Genomic DNA, 15,675 nt, shown 5'->3' on the forward strand with positions numbered 1-15,675 from the left:
GCCATTTTGGCACTCCCAAGTAGGAGTCCTCCATAGGAATGAATGAAATTCTACAGTATTTAAATTAAAATGTTTCAAGGACAAAATATAAGTATTTTTTGTTGTTGTACTGGGGACAGTAACATTAGCACGCACAAAAAAATACTTTAAAAGGAAAATGTTTATATATATTTTTTTTCTTCTTTTTATGTTTAGCTCAGATATAATTTAAAGTATGCATTAAGGAGTCTGTAATAGAAAAACAAATGCAGACGCATTTATTAGTATCTCCATAACTTCCAAAATCTTTTTTTTTTTTTTTACAACACAGGAGGAGTACCAAGATGGCTGCGAGGTGGCTTCAACACAAGCCCCCTCCCTCCCTGTCAGTCATCCAGGGTTTATATATACACATCATTGGTTACACCTCTACATTTAGAGAGAGAAAGTATGACACCTAGTGGGTGAAAGAGAAACACCAACTAATTCCAAAGTTATCCACAAAAACATGCCATTTTCCTTGCATTGTTATACTGACTGTTGAATTCAATGAAATGTGAATAAAATTTAGATTAATGTAATGCAGAACTGAGACGCCAATAAGGCCTGACCTGTGGTCAGTGAGTACGCAGACAGCTGAAGGGTGACTGGAGCAGTAGGACAGGTACAGCATCCTGATCTGGCCAATCAGGTTGAGGTAGCAGGCAGCCACTCGCTGCTGGCTCTCTGGAACCCTGCAACACACACAGAGAGAAGTGGGTGAGTTAGTTGGTAGGACAACAGTTGGGTTGTTCCTGTATCTTTGGTTTCAGATATCGGTCACTAGGGGGTGCACGTCGTCCGAGGCCATCCAATCTAGATCAACATCTCAACAGAATATCTGGTAGAAACAGTCCGGCATGTAAAAAGTCTAGTGGCAGATTTGACATGCGGTTAGGGTAATGTGGTTTGATTCAGTTGCCTCAAATTAGCAGTGCCTCCACCACAGCCATTAACACTCTCAGACGCTTACTTGGTACACTCCTCCAGAGCCAGAACCAGGCCCTGCTGGAAGGTGAGGATCTCCTCCAGGTTAGCACCCAGAATGCCACTGTCTGTAACACTCAGCCTGGACACCACACAACAGAGAACATAGAATTATAATGAGTAGAATGAATACTCATTAAAAAAATATGTTAAACAAGGTACATACAGTGGGACAAAAAAGTATTTAGTCAGCCACCAATTGTGCAAGTTCTCCCACTTAAAAAGATGAGAGGCCTGTAATTTGCATCATAGGTACACTTCAACTATGACAGACAAAATGAGGAAAAAAAATCCAGAAAATCACATTGTAGGATTTTTTAATATATATATATATATATATATATATATATTTTGTCTGTCATAGTTGAAGTGTACCTATGATGAAAATTACAGGCCTCATCATTTTAAGTGGGAGAACTTGCACAATTGGTGGCTGACTAAATACTTTTTTGCCCCACTCTAGGTCATTCTAAGAGAGATTCACAATGACAAAGTTCTTAAGTAATTGGTATTTTAAGATGAATAAACATCTGAATGAATCCTCCATCCTTGTTCTTGAAGCTTACTTGTCGCTTGCCAGTAGAGGTCGTAGGTAAGAGCTCAAGACTGTCTGCAGCTCCTTGACAAACTCCCGCTCATGCTCCTGGATGTCTTGCACCACCTGAGAAAGATAATTGAAATAAGCCACATCCCACATCCATGGTGTTACAGCCTATACAGTTCCCCTAAGCAAAGCTGTCATGGCCCAGCGCATACGGAGCTGTAGAAAAGGGAGATCCAATGGGAGAGGGCCCACTCACCACACTGTAGTAGTTCTTGGTAAGTTGAGTGGCTTTAGGAGACACAGGCTTATCTGCAGGGCATAAAGGAATTAGAACCCGAGTTTCGGAGCAGCAAGTGACATGCAAAATGATCTAGTCTAAATCCATTCCAGGTACTACATAGACTTGTCCCCAACCCGACCCACCGCAGGGCTTGACCTCGCGGACATAGTTGCTGGGGAACCAGCCCGTCTTGCCGTTAAGCGTGCCCTCCCACCAGCCGCCCTCCTCCTGGCGCGACACACCGATCAGGTCTCCCTTGTTGAAGGACAGCTCATCCTCGTTATTCTGCTTGAATTGGAAGCGCGCCTTCACCAGCAGCAGCCCGCCCCCGCCGTTCTCCGACATCTCCTGGTTGGGTAGAATGCGTGTCAGTTTACTGAGTGGTAAACAACCGCAACGACCAGTATTGGGGTCCATTCCATTTCAATGCAGCCAATTCAGGACATAAAAAAATACATTCTTGAGATGGAATTGACATGAACTCTGTGAGCTGTGCGTGTGTTTGTGTGACCCTACCACTGGTTTGGATGGTCTGCGCAGGGACTTGGATGAGGATAGTGTGTGGGAAGAGGTGGACTGACTAGGAGCGGATGTGCCGGACTGGGGACATGACCTCTCAGTGCCACAGTCTGGAGCAAAAACACAGACCGAGACTTTTGAATATTTCATTATGATCCACAAAAAAAAAAAAAAGACATTGTCAGTGCAAGGACTCAAATAACTTAGGTTATATAGATGTTTGTCAGTCAGTCGTGAATACAACAACTTACATCATTCTTATAATCAAGTACAAAAATCCCTGTCACATTTATACAATTACTCATAACAGATGAGATGACACAAACATCTCGCTCTCTCATACACGTCAGTGCTGCTTCAGTAGTTAGGTTAAACAGCATTGGGCTGTGTACTGCACAGTGGTAGCAGCTTGTTGATGAGAAGGTGTTTCAGTGCAGGCTGTTGGCTCTGCTGCGCTTGACAGAATCACCTCAACTCTGCTAGCTAGAATTGATCCCCGGCCAGCTCAGAGCAGCCATCTAACACAGACAAGCCCAGAGACCTTGTTGTACATTATCAATGACAAACATCAGAGGGCAAAGGCCTAAAGATTCATACCTCTAATGTGCTTACACTCATATTTATTTGGATGTTGAAGCTAAAACATTTATTTCGGTTCTACAACATTTTGGATTAGTTGTGTTTTATATGAAGCGACAGTACAGAATGTACTTATTTGAGGGTATTTTCATACATACAGTATCAGTCAAACGTTTGGACACACCTACTCAATCAAGGGTTTTTCTTTATTTTTACTATTTTCTACATTGTAGAATAATAGTGAAGACATCAAAACTATAATATAACACATATAGAATCGTGTAGTAACCCCCAAAAAGTGTTAAACAAAATCGAAATGTATTTGAGATTCTTCAGAAGCCAACCTTTGCCTTGATGAGAGCTTTGCACACTCTTGGCATTCTCTCATCCAGCTTGATGAGGTACCTGGAATGTATTTCAATTAACAGGTGTGCCTTGCTAAAAGTTAATTTGTGGAATTTCTTTCCTTCTTAGTGTGTTTGTGCCAATCACTTGTGTTGTGTGACAAGGTAGGGGTGGTATACAGAAGATAGCCCTATTTGGTAAAAGACCAAGTCCATATTATTATGGCAAGAACATATCAAATAAGCAAAGAGAAACGACAGTCCATCATTACTTTAACACATGGTCAGTCAATCCGACAAATGTCAAGAACTTTGAAAGTCTCTTCAAGTACAGTAGCAAAAACCATCAAGAGCTATGATGAAACTGGCTCTCATGAGAACCGCCACAGGAAAGGAAGACCCAGAGTTACCTCTGCTGCGGAGGATAAGTTCATTAGAGTTAACTGCACCTCAGATTGCAACCCAAATAAATGCTTCAGAGTTCAAGTAGCAAACACATCAACAGTTCAGAGACTGCGTGAATCAGGCCTTCATGGTCAAATTGCTACAAAGAAACCACTAAAGGACACAAACAAGAAGAAGAAGAGACTTGCTTGGGCCAAGAAACACGAGCAATGGACATTAGACTGGTGGAAATCTATCCTTTGGTCTGATTAGTCCAAATTTGACATTTTTGGTTCCAATCGGCATGTCTGTGAGACGCAGAGTAGGTGAACGGATTATCTCTGCATATGTGGTTCCCACCGTGAAGCATGGAGGAGGTGTGATGGTGCTTTGCTGGTGACACGGTCTGTGATATATTTAGAATTCAAAGCACACTTAACCAGCATGGCTACCTCAGCATTCTGCAGCAATACAGCATCCCATCTGGTTTGTGATTAGTGGGACTATCAGTTGTTTTTCCACAGGACAATGACCCAAAACACATCTCCAGGCTGTGTAAGTGCTATTTGACAAAGAAGGAGAGTGATGGAGTGCTGCATCAGATGACCTGGCCTCCACAATCACCCAACCTCAACCCAACTGAGATGGTTTGCAATGAGTTGGACCGCAGAGTGAAGGAAAAGCAGCCAACAAGTGTTCAGTATTAGAGGTCAACCGATTATGATTTTTCAACACCGACCAAAAAAAGCCGATACCGATTAAATAATGACAATTATAACAATACTGAATAAACACTTATTTTAACTTAATAAAATACATTTAGTCTCACATAAATAATGAAACATGTTCAATTTGGTTGAAATATTACAAAAACAAACTGTTGGAGAAGAAAGTAAAAGTGCAATATTTGCCATGTAAAAAAGCTAACTTAATATGAAAGCTGGTGGTTCCTTTTAACATGAGTCTTCAATGTTCCCAGGTATGACGTTTTAGGTTGTAGTTATCCTGTTGGAACTAGGGGGCAGTATTTTCATTTTTGGAAAAAAAAACGTTCCCGTTTTAAACGGGATATTTTGTCAGGACAAGATGCTAGAATATGCATATAATTGACAGCTTTGGATAGAAAACACTAACGTTTCCAAAACTGTAAAGATATTGTCTGTGAGTATTACAGAACTGATGTTGCAGGCGAAAGCCTGAGAAAAATCCAATCCGGAAGTGCCCCAGGTTTTGGAAAGTGCTGCGTTCCAATGAGTCCCTATTGAGCTGTGAATGTGCCATCAACGAGCTTGCGCTTTCTACTTATTCCCCAAGGTGTCTACAGCCTTGTGACGTAGTTTTACGCATTTATGTTGAAGAATAGCCGTAGGCGGCCACATTGCGTAAGTGGTCACATGATGGCTCCGAGAGAGATTATTGCGTAAAATACAGAGGTAGCCATTACTCCAATCGGTCCTACTGAAAAACGAATTGTCCCGATGGATATATTATCGAATAGATATTAGAAAAAAACCTTGAGGATTGATTATAAACAACGTTAGCCATGTTTCTGTCAATATTATGGAGCTAATTTGGAATATTTTTCGCAGTTTTCATGACTGCAATTTCCGGGCGATTTCTCAGCCAAACAGAGCTATTTCGCCTACAAAAATAATATTTTGGGAAAAAAATGAACTTTGGCTATTTACCTGGGAGTCTCGTGAGTGAAAACATCCGAAGTTCAAAGGTAAACGATTTAATTTGATGGCTTTTCTGATTTGTGACAAGGTTGCCTGCTGCTAGCAAGACATAATGCTATGCTAGGCTATCGATAAACTTACACAAATGCTTGTCTAGCTTTGGCTGTAAAGCATTTTTTGAAAATCTGAGATGACAGGGTGATTAACAAAAGGCTAAGCTGTGTCTCAATATATTTCATTTGTGATTTTCATGAATAGGATTTTTTTCTAGGGATATTTATGTCCGTTGCGTTATGCTAATTAGTTTCAGCCGATGATTACGCTCCCGCATGCGGGTTTGGGAGTCACAAGAAGATAAGGAATTATAGGACTATTTCTCTATACATTTGTATTTCATATACCTTTGACTATTGGATGTTCTTATAGGCACTATAGTATTTACAGCCTAATCTCTTTCAGTGAAATACGGAACCGTTCCGTATTTTATCTAATGGGTGGCATCACTAAGTGTAAATATTGCTGTTACATTGCACAACCTTCAATGTTATGTCATAATTATGTACAATTCTGGCAAATTAATTACGGTCTTTGTTAGGAAGAAATGGTCTTCACACAGTTCACAACGAGCCAGGCAGCCTAACTGCTGCATATTTCCTGACTCATCTTGCATAGAACGCAAGAGAACTTACACAATTTCCCTAGTTAAAAGAAATTCATGTTAGCAGGCAATTTTAACTAAATATGCAGGTTTAAAAATATATACTTGTGTATTGATTTTAAGAAAGGCATTGATGTTTATGGTTAGGTACACATTGGTGCAACGACAGTGCTTTTTTCACGAATGCGCTTGTTAAATCACACGTTTGGCGAAGTAGGCTGTGATTCGGTGATAAATTAACAGGCACCGCATCGATTATATGCAATACAGGACAGGCTAGATAAACTAGCAATATCATCAACCATGTGTAGTTAACTAGTGATTATGTTAAGATTTATTATTTTTCATAAGTTTAATGCTAGCTAGCAACTTACCGTGGCTCCTTGCTGCACTCACATAACAGGTAGTCAAGCCTGCCACGGTGTCCTCGTGGAGTGCAATGTAATCAGCCATAATTGATGTCCAAAAATGCAGATTTTCAAGTTTTCATAACAATCGGCACTAATTAATCGGTCGACCTCTACTCATTATATGTGGGAACTCCTTCAAGACTGTTGGAAAAGCATTCCAGATGACTACCCCATGAAGCTGGTTGAGAAAATGCAAAGCTGTCATCAAGGCAAAGGGTGGCTGCTGTAGTAGGATGTCCCTTGGGGGCATCCGTACCTAGGTAGGACATGCAAGGGTTAGGTTAATAAACAGGCTGAAGCTAGAACCTCGTTGTCGCGCAGTATCGTCTGCTGTCTTTTTACTGTCCCACTCTGCCTAACCTGGTTTACAGCTTTGGACAAGGTAAGCTGGGAATCCAACTGTAATTTTTCAGAAAGTGATATATTCCTTATTCCGACTACAATCCGATCTCGGATCAGCTCTTCCCTGAGCGCGCCAAACTGACAATGTTCTGCTAGTTTGTGAACAGCTGTGATAAAACTGTCGGTGGTTTCACCCTGCTCCTGTTTGCGCATATTAAACCTAGCTCTCTCAAAAATAATGTTAAAAATATGTGTTATTTCATAATTTCAATGTCGTCACTATTATTTTACAATGTAGAAAAATTGTAAAAATAAACTTGACTGGTACTCTCTGTTTAGAAATTAAAGCACTTTATGCATCTAGTACCTCCATTTGAAGGCATCATCATTATTTGAACAAATTCACTTATAGTGTATTAAAGTAGTCAAAAGTATCATATTTGGTCCCATATTCCTACAAACTTGTTGGATGCATTTGCAGTTTGTTTTGGTTGCGTTTCAGATTATGTTGTGCCCAATAGAAATGAATAGTAAATCATGTATTGTAGGTTGATTTGGACATTAACAAAATCATCTTCAAAGAGCTGACTAACAAACTCTCCGCATTCTCAGACAGGAGGAAAACCTTGTAGGACTACCAGACTAATACTGGAAAACACCTGGCAGCCATCATGTGAGAGGATTCCCTTGAAGGCGCAGTGATGCATCAGCTCTTTATGATTCACATAGAGATAAGACAAACAGCCATCCAGCCACAGCAGTACCAACAGACCTGGGCATGTCTCTGCCACAGCCACACTCTTTCCCAATGCAAGCTGCTAAAACAAAGCCAAATATAGACCCATAGCCATCCTTTACAACTTAGCCAACACAGTATTATATCTATACTTGTATCGGTGTCGGGAAGTGACAGCAAATCCTCTTTTAATGAGCTAACACATGACTTTACATGATACATGTGCATCCTTGTTGGCTGGTAAGGAGTCTAAATCCACTTTCCAAGGAGGGACAGTGTCCCGGAGTAACACCTTTGTCTAATCTCCTTTCATTATAGGAGTGTATCATCGCTAAGCTATTTAGACATGTTTTGATAGAGAGCCAACCATCTGGAAGACAGGATTAGCCAGATATCCTCTTAGCTATACAGACGGAGACCATTGTAATGAGAATTTATAAAGAGAGATTGGCAAAGCCGGTATCTCTGACACTGATCAGTGAGTCATGTTATTTACCATATTGCTACAGTCTGGACATGACTCTGGAGGGAAAAACAGCCCGATCATGTTTTTATTCAACCTTTTGGACCTGATAAAAACAAATCCATTGGAGACCTGGCCATGTATGCTACAGGAAAGACCCATCCAGGTATCAAACTACAAAAGGTGCCTCCGGGGTTCTGAGTTCCCCTTTTACAATTGAGGGCACTCCCATCAGCATTAGGCCTACGTACTGTATATCCATGTTGGTTCAGCCAACAATTTCTAGGGCACCGCCAAGAGTCAAAGCCAATCTTGACCTCACTCCCATTCCTCATCATTTTGCAGCTGCAGATGGGCCAAAAGAGCAAAAACAACAGGCCAGTATAGTAGAAGTTGTTGTGTTTCTCTTAGTGCTGTGTGTGTGTGTGTGTGTGTGGGGAGGGGGGTTATCACACGGATTCCACATGCCTCAGCACATGCAGTGAGACGCCCAGACAAGCCCTGTAGTCAGCAGCCCCCTCCTTGTGGCCTGGCAACCACTGCTTCTTGCAGCTGCACTGTCAGATTGTGCACAAGCACACAGAGAGACAGCGACAGAGAGAGGACACTGTGCGGAGGGAGGCTTGCCAGAAAATCACAGGCAGCAGAAACACAGAGAGATGCCTCTTCTTGATCACATTAAAGCGCATGTGACTAATTCAGCCCAAATGAACAGCACTAGATGTTTTGAAGATTGGCAAATAGCTTCTGGTCCTCTCAGACGCCATTAGATGATTTGCATATCAAGCTGATCACATCACTGAGAGGAGAGAGGGCAGAGCGAGAGCTTTTGGTCCAGTTTTCATGCTGTGGCCTGTACTATCCATGCTCTCTGATGAGGACTGGCGCTAAGACAACTTCAAACTGATAACGAGACTGTAACAGATACAGTGAACTGATGGCTTTGAAGACATTGAAAGCTTTTAGACTTCGCAGCAATAGCTTCGCACTAGCAAAAAAGACAAACACTGGTTCGATTGGAGTGACAGTATCGGGTTGCCATTTAAGCATGTGCATGTCTTAGAGCCAAGCTGCACCGTTGCTTTGACTTAAAATACAATTTCCTCATATTGACAATGAAACACTGTATCCACCAAGTAAATTCCACTCATACCACTGAACTTGCTGCAACGAATAAAGCCTTATTCAAGCTCAGCCAGGTGTCTTACGAATGCAATGTGACAGAAAAGAGCCAGGCGTGTTCAGTAGGACGAGAGCCAAAGACACGGTAGTCATCATAGTAAATATGGTACTCTGCAGGAGGCCCATAAAAACAGCGAGACACAGCGATGCTAGCTGCCTGTGAACAAGACACCTTTCATGATTCACCAGGCCTTCTGGGACCAATCCAGGCAACAAAACAAAAACATGACAAGCATGTTTACACCCTCACAGACATGGCAGAGTGCGTTAGAAACGACAACGCTACACGTGGTCATTAGGAGTCTCGGCAGTGCACACGCTAACAAGTAGCTGTAAAATGATTCACTCCACTTGGCTCCTCTTTTAGAGAGGGCAGATTAGTCATGTGGCATACATGTGTATTATCTTTAGTAGCATACACATCAATGATTACAACGTTACTTTGCATGACAATGAAGGCGAGTATATATTATTTCAGTCTCAGCCTTAAAAAAAAAACATTATGGTCTTTATTCAGTGGGGTGCAAAGTTTACAACCTTGAAGATAGAAGTATAAGCTAGTTGTATAGAGTGAGAATCATGCCCGTTTTACACAGTGCATTTCTATCTGAATGTGTTGTAGCTTTGCATCCTCCCGAATAAGGCCCAGAGCAGATCAATACAGTCATCAGACTGACCTTGGGTGGCAAAGTTGACTCCCAGCAGAGTGGTCAGCACTTTGTTAAAGTTCTCCCCAGTGTACAGGCACTCTGGTTCAAATCCCTGGCAGGAGAGGAGAAAAGACACAAAGAAGACACTTTCAATTCAGAAGCAAAATGCCTAGCTGCTCATATGACGGACTAAAAACAGCAGAGGAAGAGAAGTAGGTCAAAAATCATTAGCATCAGAGAGGCTTTTCACTGATAACAAAGAAGTAGGAGATGCTGCCTTGCTAACTATCACACTGAGAAGCCTGACTGCAGCCCAGCAACAACACACAATGGAATACGACTTGCACACAACAAGACAGAGACATGTTGAATGTGAACCATATTTTTAGTGGCATAGCGGTTTTGGTAACGAAACAGGCGGTTCCCTCCTCATTTGCCATTCGATGCACACTAAGCACTCGCTCGCTCTCTGTCTCCCGGCCTCACAGACAGTCAGCTATCCACTTTCCTCTAGCAGCTATAGTTTCACATTTTAAATAAAACATCTTAGATATAGAGTTTGGGTAGCAGGGCATGAGGAATCAGTTGACTATCTAGCCCTTCAGAGCCAAAGCTACTGTGACTCAGTGGTAGTGCATAAGCCACGCTTCAGCTTTGGTAAGACTATCACAACACATTTGACTCACTGTTAACCATGTCAAGGTGAAAGACTACTGGGGCAGCTTGTAATACTGACATATGTTAATCTGTTGCTTGTTCATTTTTGACAACATCCACAGAGAACCGAAGCATGGATCAAAACACAGTTACTTAAAAGCTAAACAATCTGGCATCGGAGGCTAAAATATGACATATGAAACTCACTTGTCCGTCTTTGTCAAAAAGCCTTGAGCAGGGGCTGGGTAGTATGTGACTCACATATGTTATAACTGTATATTACTGTAGATGTCTATGAAAAAAAAGATACTGCAGGCTCAGGCTGTATATATATATTCAACTATACTGTAGTCGACTAGAACTGGTCAAGTTGGCCCTCAATCCGTTGCTGCTGCTTCCCCTTTCTGCATCTCTGCGCAGAAAGGAAAAGTTGAGAGAGTGACTGCTCGCTTTCTCTCGTCACATGACAGCCCCACGTGCCTAGTTTGTCTGTGGTTAAGAAAAAGAGAGGGTTTCAGCATCACATCACTGACCAGAGCAAGGGAAGGGCCGAACTGCAATGGTCCGAAAAAAAAAAAAAGTCAAGATGACATTTTACTGGGACTCTCCAAATCCTTACGGTTGTGAGCTACTGCACTGCCGCAAAGGCTCTAATTATGGAGGAGAAGTGGGATCGCTGCATGAAAGCAGAAGGGACCTCCCAAAACAAAAACAGGCCAGCCAGCGTTTCTCTTCCTCAACCACTTGACTTGCAGCAGCGAGCCTGGCTGATTCAATTACTTTTTTTTAACAAACCAACTTATGTGGTTCAAGACCAGAAAGGACTATTTATAAAAGGTTGAGGAGTGAGAGGCACGACTGTCCAACACGGCAGTCCCTATACTGCATAGGGAAGGAAAGGACTTCCACCACCCTCTTATTATCTGCATCACCATTCATTGTGCTGGAAATATGTTAGGCCTGAGGGAGAGACTAGTTTAGTGCGGATTCTGCTGAATATGCTACATGCAGACATAAATATCAATGTGACTTCTTATTGTGGCTAAAGGGGGGGGGGGGGGGGTCATTTTCACTTGAAAGGTAGAGAGTACAGCTAGATTTCTGTTGAATTGCATTGTTGCTCAATGTACACTGCTCAAACAGTGGACAGTGGAGCCTTATTCAAGACAGAAGTAGTCTCAGTTGAGACCCATCAACAAGCCGCTGTCTGTCTGTGTGTTCTGTGGGAGTGACTGAAAGCATGCCTACTTAAGAGGGTAGCCCCATTCCACAAGGCAAGCAAGAGACATGTGCCAAAAACATTCTACATGCAGAAGAAAACAACCTGTGCTGAAATAACAGAAAACCAGTTCTAGGCAAGTTAAGACTGTAACCTGTGTTGAATATATTGCCACAGTCATGCAGTATTCTTTTCTAACCATGGCTTCACATTTCTCAGCTATGACACCAATCCTCAAATAAGTTTGTAGTTAACCATTTACTGGAGAATAGAAACAAGAATTCGGCAACCAACTCAAGTCAAAATGTCCAACAAAAACAAACACATTATCATATAAGATGTTCGAAAAGCATTTCACTACACCCCCGCGAAATGTGTATGCGACCATTAAAATGTGATAGAAGAAAGCAAAACATTGCAACATAAAATAGATTAAACAACCACCACAAACAAAATATATTTGAAATGACTTACCTCTACTTTCAAGGATGTACATCCTCTCAAAAACTCCTTGATATTAGCGATGCAGTCGGCTTCGTTTCTCGGATCCTGACAGTACTAAAAAGAGACACGAAACAAATATATAAAAACATAGCCTACCTTGGAGATAAAGATAACGGGTTAATTTGGTTTAATTATAGGCGTTGACGCAAATGACAACTCAAGATGGGAAAAGAAACAAAGTAACAATCCACTGTATCCTTTAGAATGTTGGTATATCTTACAGTTTACAAAGTAACTGTGGATTCTTCCTACGCCTGTCTCATTCATGTATACATAAACCCACCAGGTCATAAACCCACCTCTCGCTCAAACTCGCTCAAGGGGGCAGTCGCATCAGGAAGCGAGCCTTTGAGGAGGAAGTGACGTGCAGATGACCTCTCACTTCTCCGCTGCGTTGCGTCTTATTTTTTTGTCTAGTCAGTGACAATCATCCGTTTAAATAGGATGAAATTAATTTATTAGAGTGCCTACAGCCGATGTATGCTAAATGAATCATGTATGTTTTCCTTTGTTTTACGGACTGCATTCAGTTGGCCTGTACAAAATACATTACAGTGAATGTCTGGTACCCCATAAAATCAACCTGCTAAAAGTGCAACGCTGCATATCGATATGCGTGCATGTTGATTGTTTGTCATTCTGTCTCGGAGCCTACTTTTTGTATCACAAAATGCACGTGGAACTACTATACATTCATAAGACCACAATTAATAAAAGTGATATATTCTAAGTTTAACTTGTAGCCATCACATCATTCTAAAATTGTACCCTAGATAGTCTTTCATGTGATATGACTTCAACATAAACAACAGATGCAAATGCATCTAGCACAGGTGGGAAAAAGCATTGGATAGCAGAATGTGCATCAGTTTGAATATATAAGGATATTTGGTGACTTAATGTGTTTTGGAACGTTATAGTTACTTTTAAGACTAAACCACAGAACAATAACTAAACTCTTTCCGAGTCGTTAGTGAACTTCAGAATGCGGAACACTTTTTTCACTTCACAGGAAGTCAGCAAGTTATCCTATACAAATGTAACAATATTTTACATTATTGATATATGGCTCATCGTAAAGTTGCATGTGGCACATTCATTTATTCCAAATGTTTTAACTAAGACATGTTACATTACATTTCTCGAATGGAGATGAGCAATTTGATCATTCTACCCCTCCCTTCCTCTCCAGAGACGCTGCCAGTGTTTTTTTCCCCTCGCATTTGAAAAGCGTTATGACTTTGTAAATGACTTTTCCCGTTATCACTCACTGTTATGTTGCACTTATAACAGTGCATTTACAATGCTGCGCTTACCTTTGGAACAGAGCCGGGCACGAGCCGCTCGATAAGTTTGCACAGGACGACCCCATCTTTCAGAGATGTTTTCAGAAATTCCTCTGGGTCAGCTATGTTCTTCTTGGGTGAATTAAGTACCCCTAATGATATCAGCCACGTAACCGTCTGCTCTTCTGGGTTCATATCTCCAATTTACCCTCCTTATTATGCATCCCCAACGAAGGCGCAAAGTTCCAGAACTCTGTATCAAAATGTTGTTACCCACATCCGTATCACACTTCTGCTTGTAAAAACTCCGTTAGCACTAGTATGGGGGTAGCCCTACTGGTTAATAACAAGCACTGTACAAAGACATATAGCCATTAACCCTTGTGTGGCGTTTGGGTCTAAGGGATCCATTTTCAATGTTTACCTTAAAAAAAATGATACAATTAATTATTTTTTCAACTTTTTTTTAACTTATTGGCCTTGGCTAATTTTCTGTGAAAAACATGTAAAAGAACACATTTTCATTTCTATTATGTACAGTACCAGTCAAAAGTTTGGACACACCTACTCAATCAAGGGGTTTTCTTATTTAAAAAAAAAACGCATTTCTACATTGTAGTGAAGACATCAAAACTATGAAATAACACATGTAGTAACCAAAAAAGTGTTTTATATTTTACATTTGAGATTCTTCAAAGGAGCCACCCTTTGCCTTGATGACAGCTTTGCACACTCGTGGCATTCTTTCAACCAGATTCATGAGGTAGTCACCTGGAATGCATTTCAATTAACAGGTGTGCCTTGTTAAAAGTTTATTTTTTGGAATTTCTCTCTCCTTCTTCACACGTTTGAGCCAATCAGTTGTGTTGTGACAAGATGTGTGTCGGGGGGTAATCTGGAAAATGTCTAGAACTTTGAAAGTTTCTTCATGTTCAGTCGCACAAACCATCAACATCAAAACTAGCTCTCATGGGGACCGCCACAGGAAAGGAAGACCCAGAGTTACCACTGCTGCAGAGGATAAGTTCATTAGAGTTAACTGCACCTTAGATTGCAACCCAAATACATGCTTCACAGAGTTAAAGTAACAGACACATCTCAACATCAACTGTTCAGAGGATACTGTGTGAATCAGGCCTTCATGGTCAAATTTCTGCAAAGAAACCACTACTAAAGGACATCACAAGAAGAAGGGACTTGCTTGGGCCAAGAAACATGAGCAATGGACATTAAACAAGTGGAAATCTGTCCTTTGGTTTGATGAGTCCAAATTTCAGATTTTTGGTTCCAACCGCCGTGTCTTTGTGAGACACAGAGCAGGTGAACGGATGATCTCCGCATGTGTGGTTCCCACCGTGAAGCATGGAGTAGGAGGTGTGATGGTGTTTTGCTCGTGACACTGTCTGTGATTGATTTAGAATTCAAGGCACACTTAACCAGCATGGCTAACACACCATTCTGCAGTGATAGACCATCCCATCTGGTTTGCACTTAGTGAGACAATCACTTGTTTTTCATCAGCACAATGACCCAACACACCTCCAGGCTGTGTAAGGGCTATTTGACCAAGAAGGAGTGTTGGAGTGCTGCATCAAATTAAATGGCCTCCACAAACACCCAACCTCAACACAATTGAGGTGGTTTGGAATGAGTTGGACCGCAGAGTGAAGGAAAAGCAGCAGACAAGTGCTCAGAAAATGTGGGAACTCCTTCAAGACTGTTGGAAAAGCATTCCAAGTGAAGCTGGTTGAGATAATGCCAAGAGTGTGCAAAGCTGGCATCAAGGCAAAGGGTGGCTACTTTGAAGAATTTCAAGTATAAAATATATTTTGATTTAACACTTTTTCGTTACTACATGATTCCACGTGTTATTTAAGTTTTGAAGTCTTCACTATTATTCTACAATGTAGAAAATAGTAAAAATTAAGAAAAACCCTTGAATGAGTAGGTGTGTCCAAACTTCTGACTTGTCCTGCTGTTCCAACATAGCACCAAGAACCTCCCTGTTTCCCGGTTTTCTTGCACTCTTTAGCCTTTATATTGTGTGAAACTACACAATGTCTTGTGGGAACCTGCACAATGCTATTACAATACATTACTTTAATACATCAGTATTTTCCCACACTCTACCCCAGCCAGGTGCAAATTGGGGGAGGGACACAACAAATAAATAGCTTTGCATGTGTGGCTCCTTACCACAATCAATCAATATGACAAAAATAATCTCTGCTCAG

General features: G+C 41.3%; 1 protein-coding gene across 4 annotated transcripts in view; it reads right to left on the minus strand.

Moving 5' to 3' along the window:
* LOC110488746 (rho guanine nucleotide exchange factor 6) overlaps positions 1-13,789 on the minus strand; it is a 31,610-nt gene extending 17,821 nt beyond the window's left edge. For 2 of the 4 annotated variants that reach the window (XM_021561083.2, XM_036942891.1), the window contains exons 1-9: positions 13,472-13,789; positions 12,126-12,209; positions 9,803-9,887; positions 2,346-2,458; positions 1,973-2,177; positions 1,806-1,858; positions 1,572-1,666; positions 992-1,087; positions 591-713 (exon numbers count right to left, since the gene is read on the minus strand). In XM_021561083.2, the coding sequence (XP_021416758.1) occupies positions 591-713; positions 992-1,087; positions 1,572-1,666; positions 1,806-1,858; positions 1,973-2,177; positions 2,346-2,458; positions 9,803-9,887; positions 12,126-12,209; positions 13,472-13,636 (1,019 nt within the window). In that variant the 5' untranslated portion in view covers positions 13,637-13,789. Of the gene's footprint in view, positions 1-590; positions 714-991; positions 1,088-1,571; positions 1,667-1,805; positions 1,859-1,972; positions 2,178-2,345; positions 2,459-9,802; positions 9,888-12,125; positions 12,210-12,376; positions 12,663-13,471 lie in introns of those variants that run through there. The other 2 variants (XM_036942892.1, XM_036942893.1) reach the window with 2 other exon arrangements.
* Positions 13,790-15,675: the final 1,886 nt, after the last annotated feature.

The sequence above is a fragment of the Oncorhynchus mykiss genome, chromosome 14 (assembly GCF_013265735.2).
Source record: "Oncorhynchus mykiss isolate Arlee chromosome 14, USDA_OmykA_1.1, whole genome shotgun sequence".
In the NCBI taxonomy this organism is placed as follows: Eukaryota; Metazoa; Chordata; class Actinopteri; order Salmoniformes; family Salmonidae; genus Oncorhynchus; species Oncorhynchus mykiss.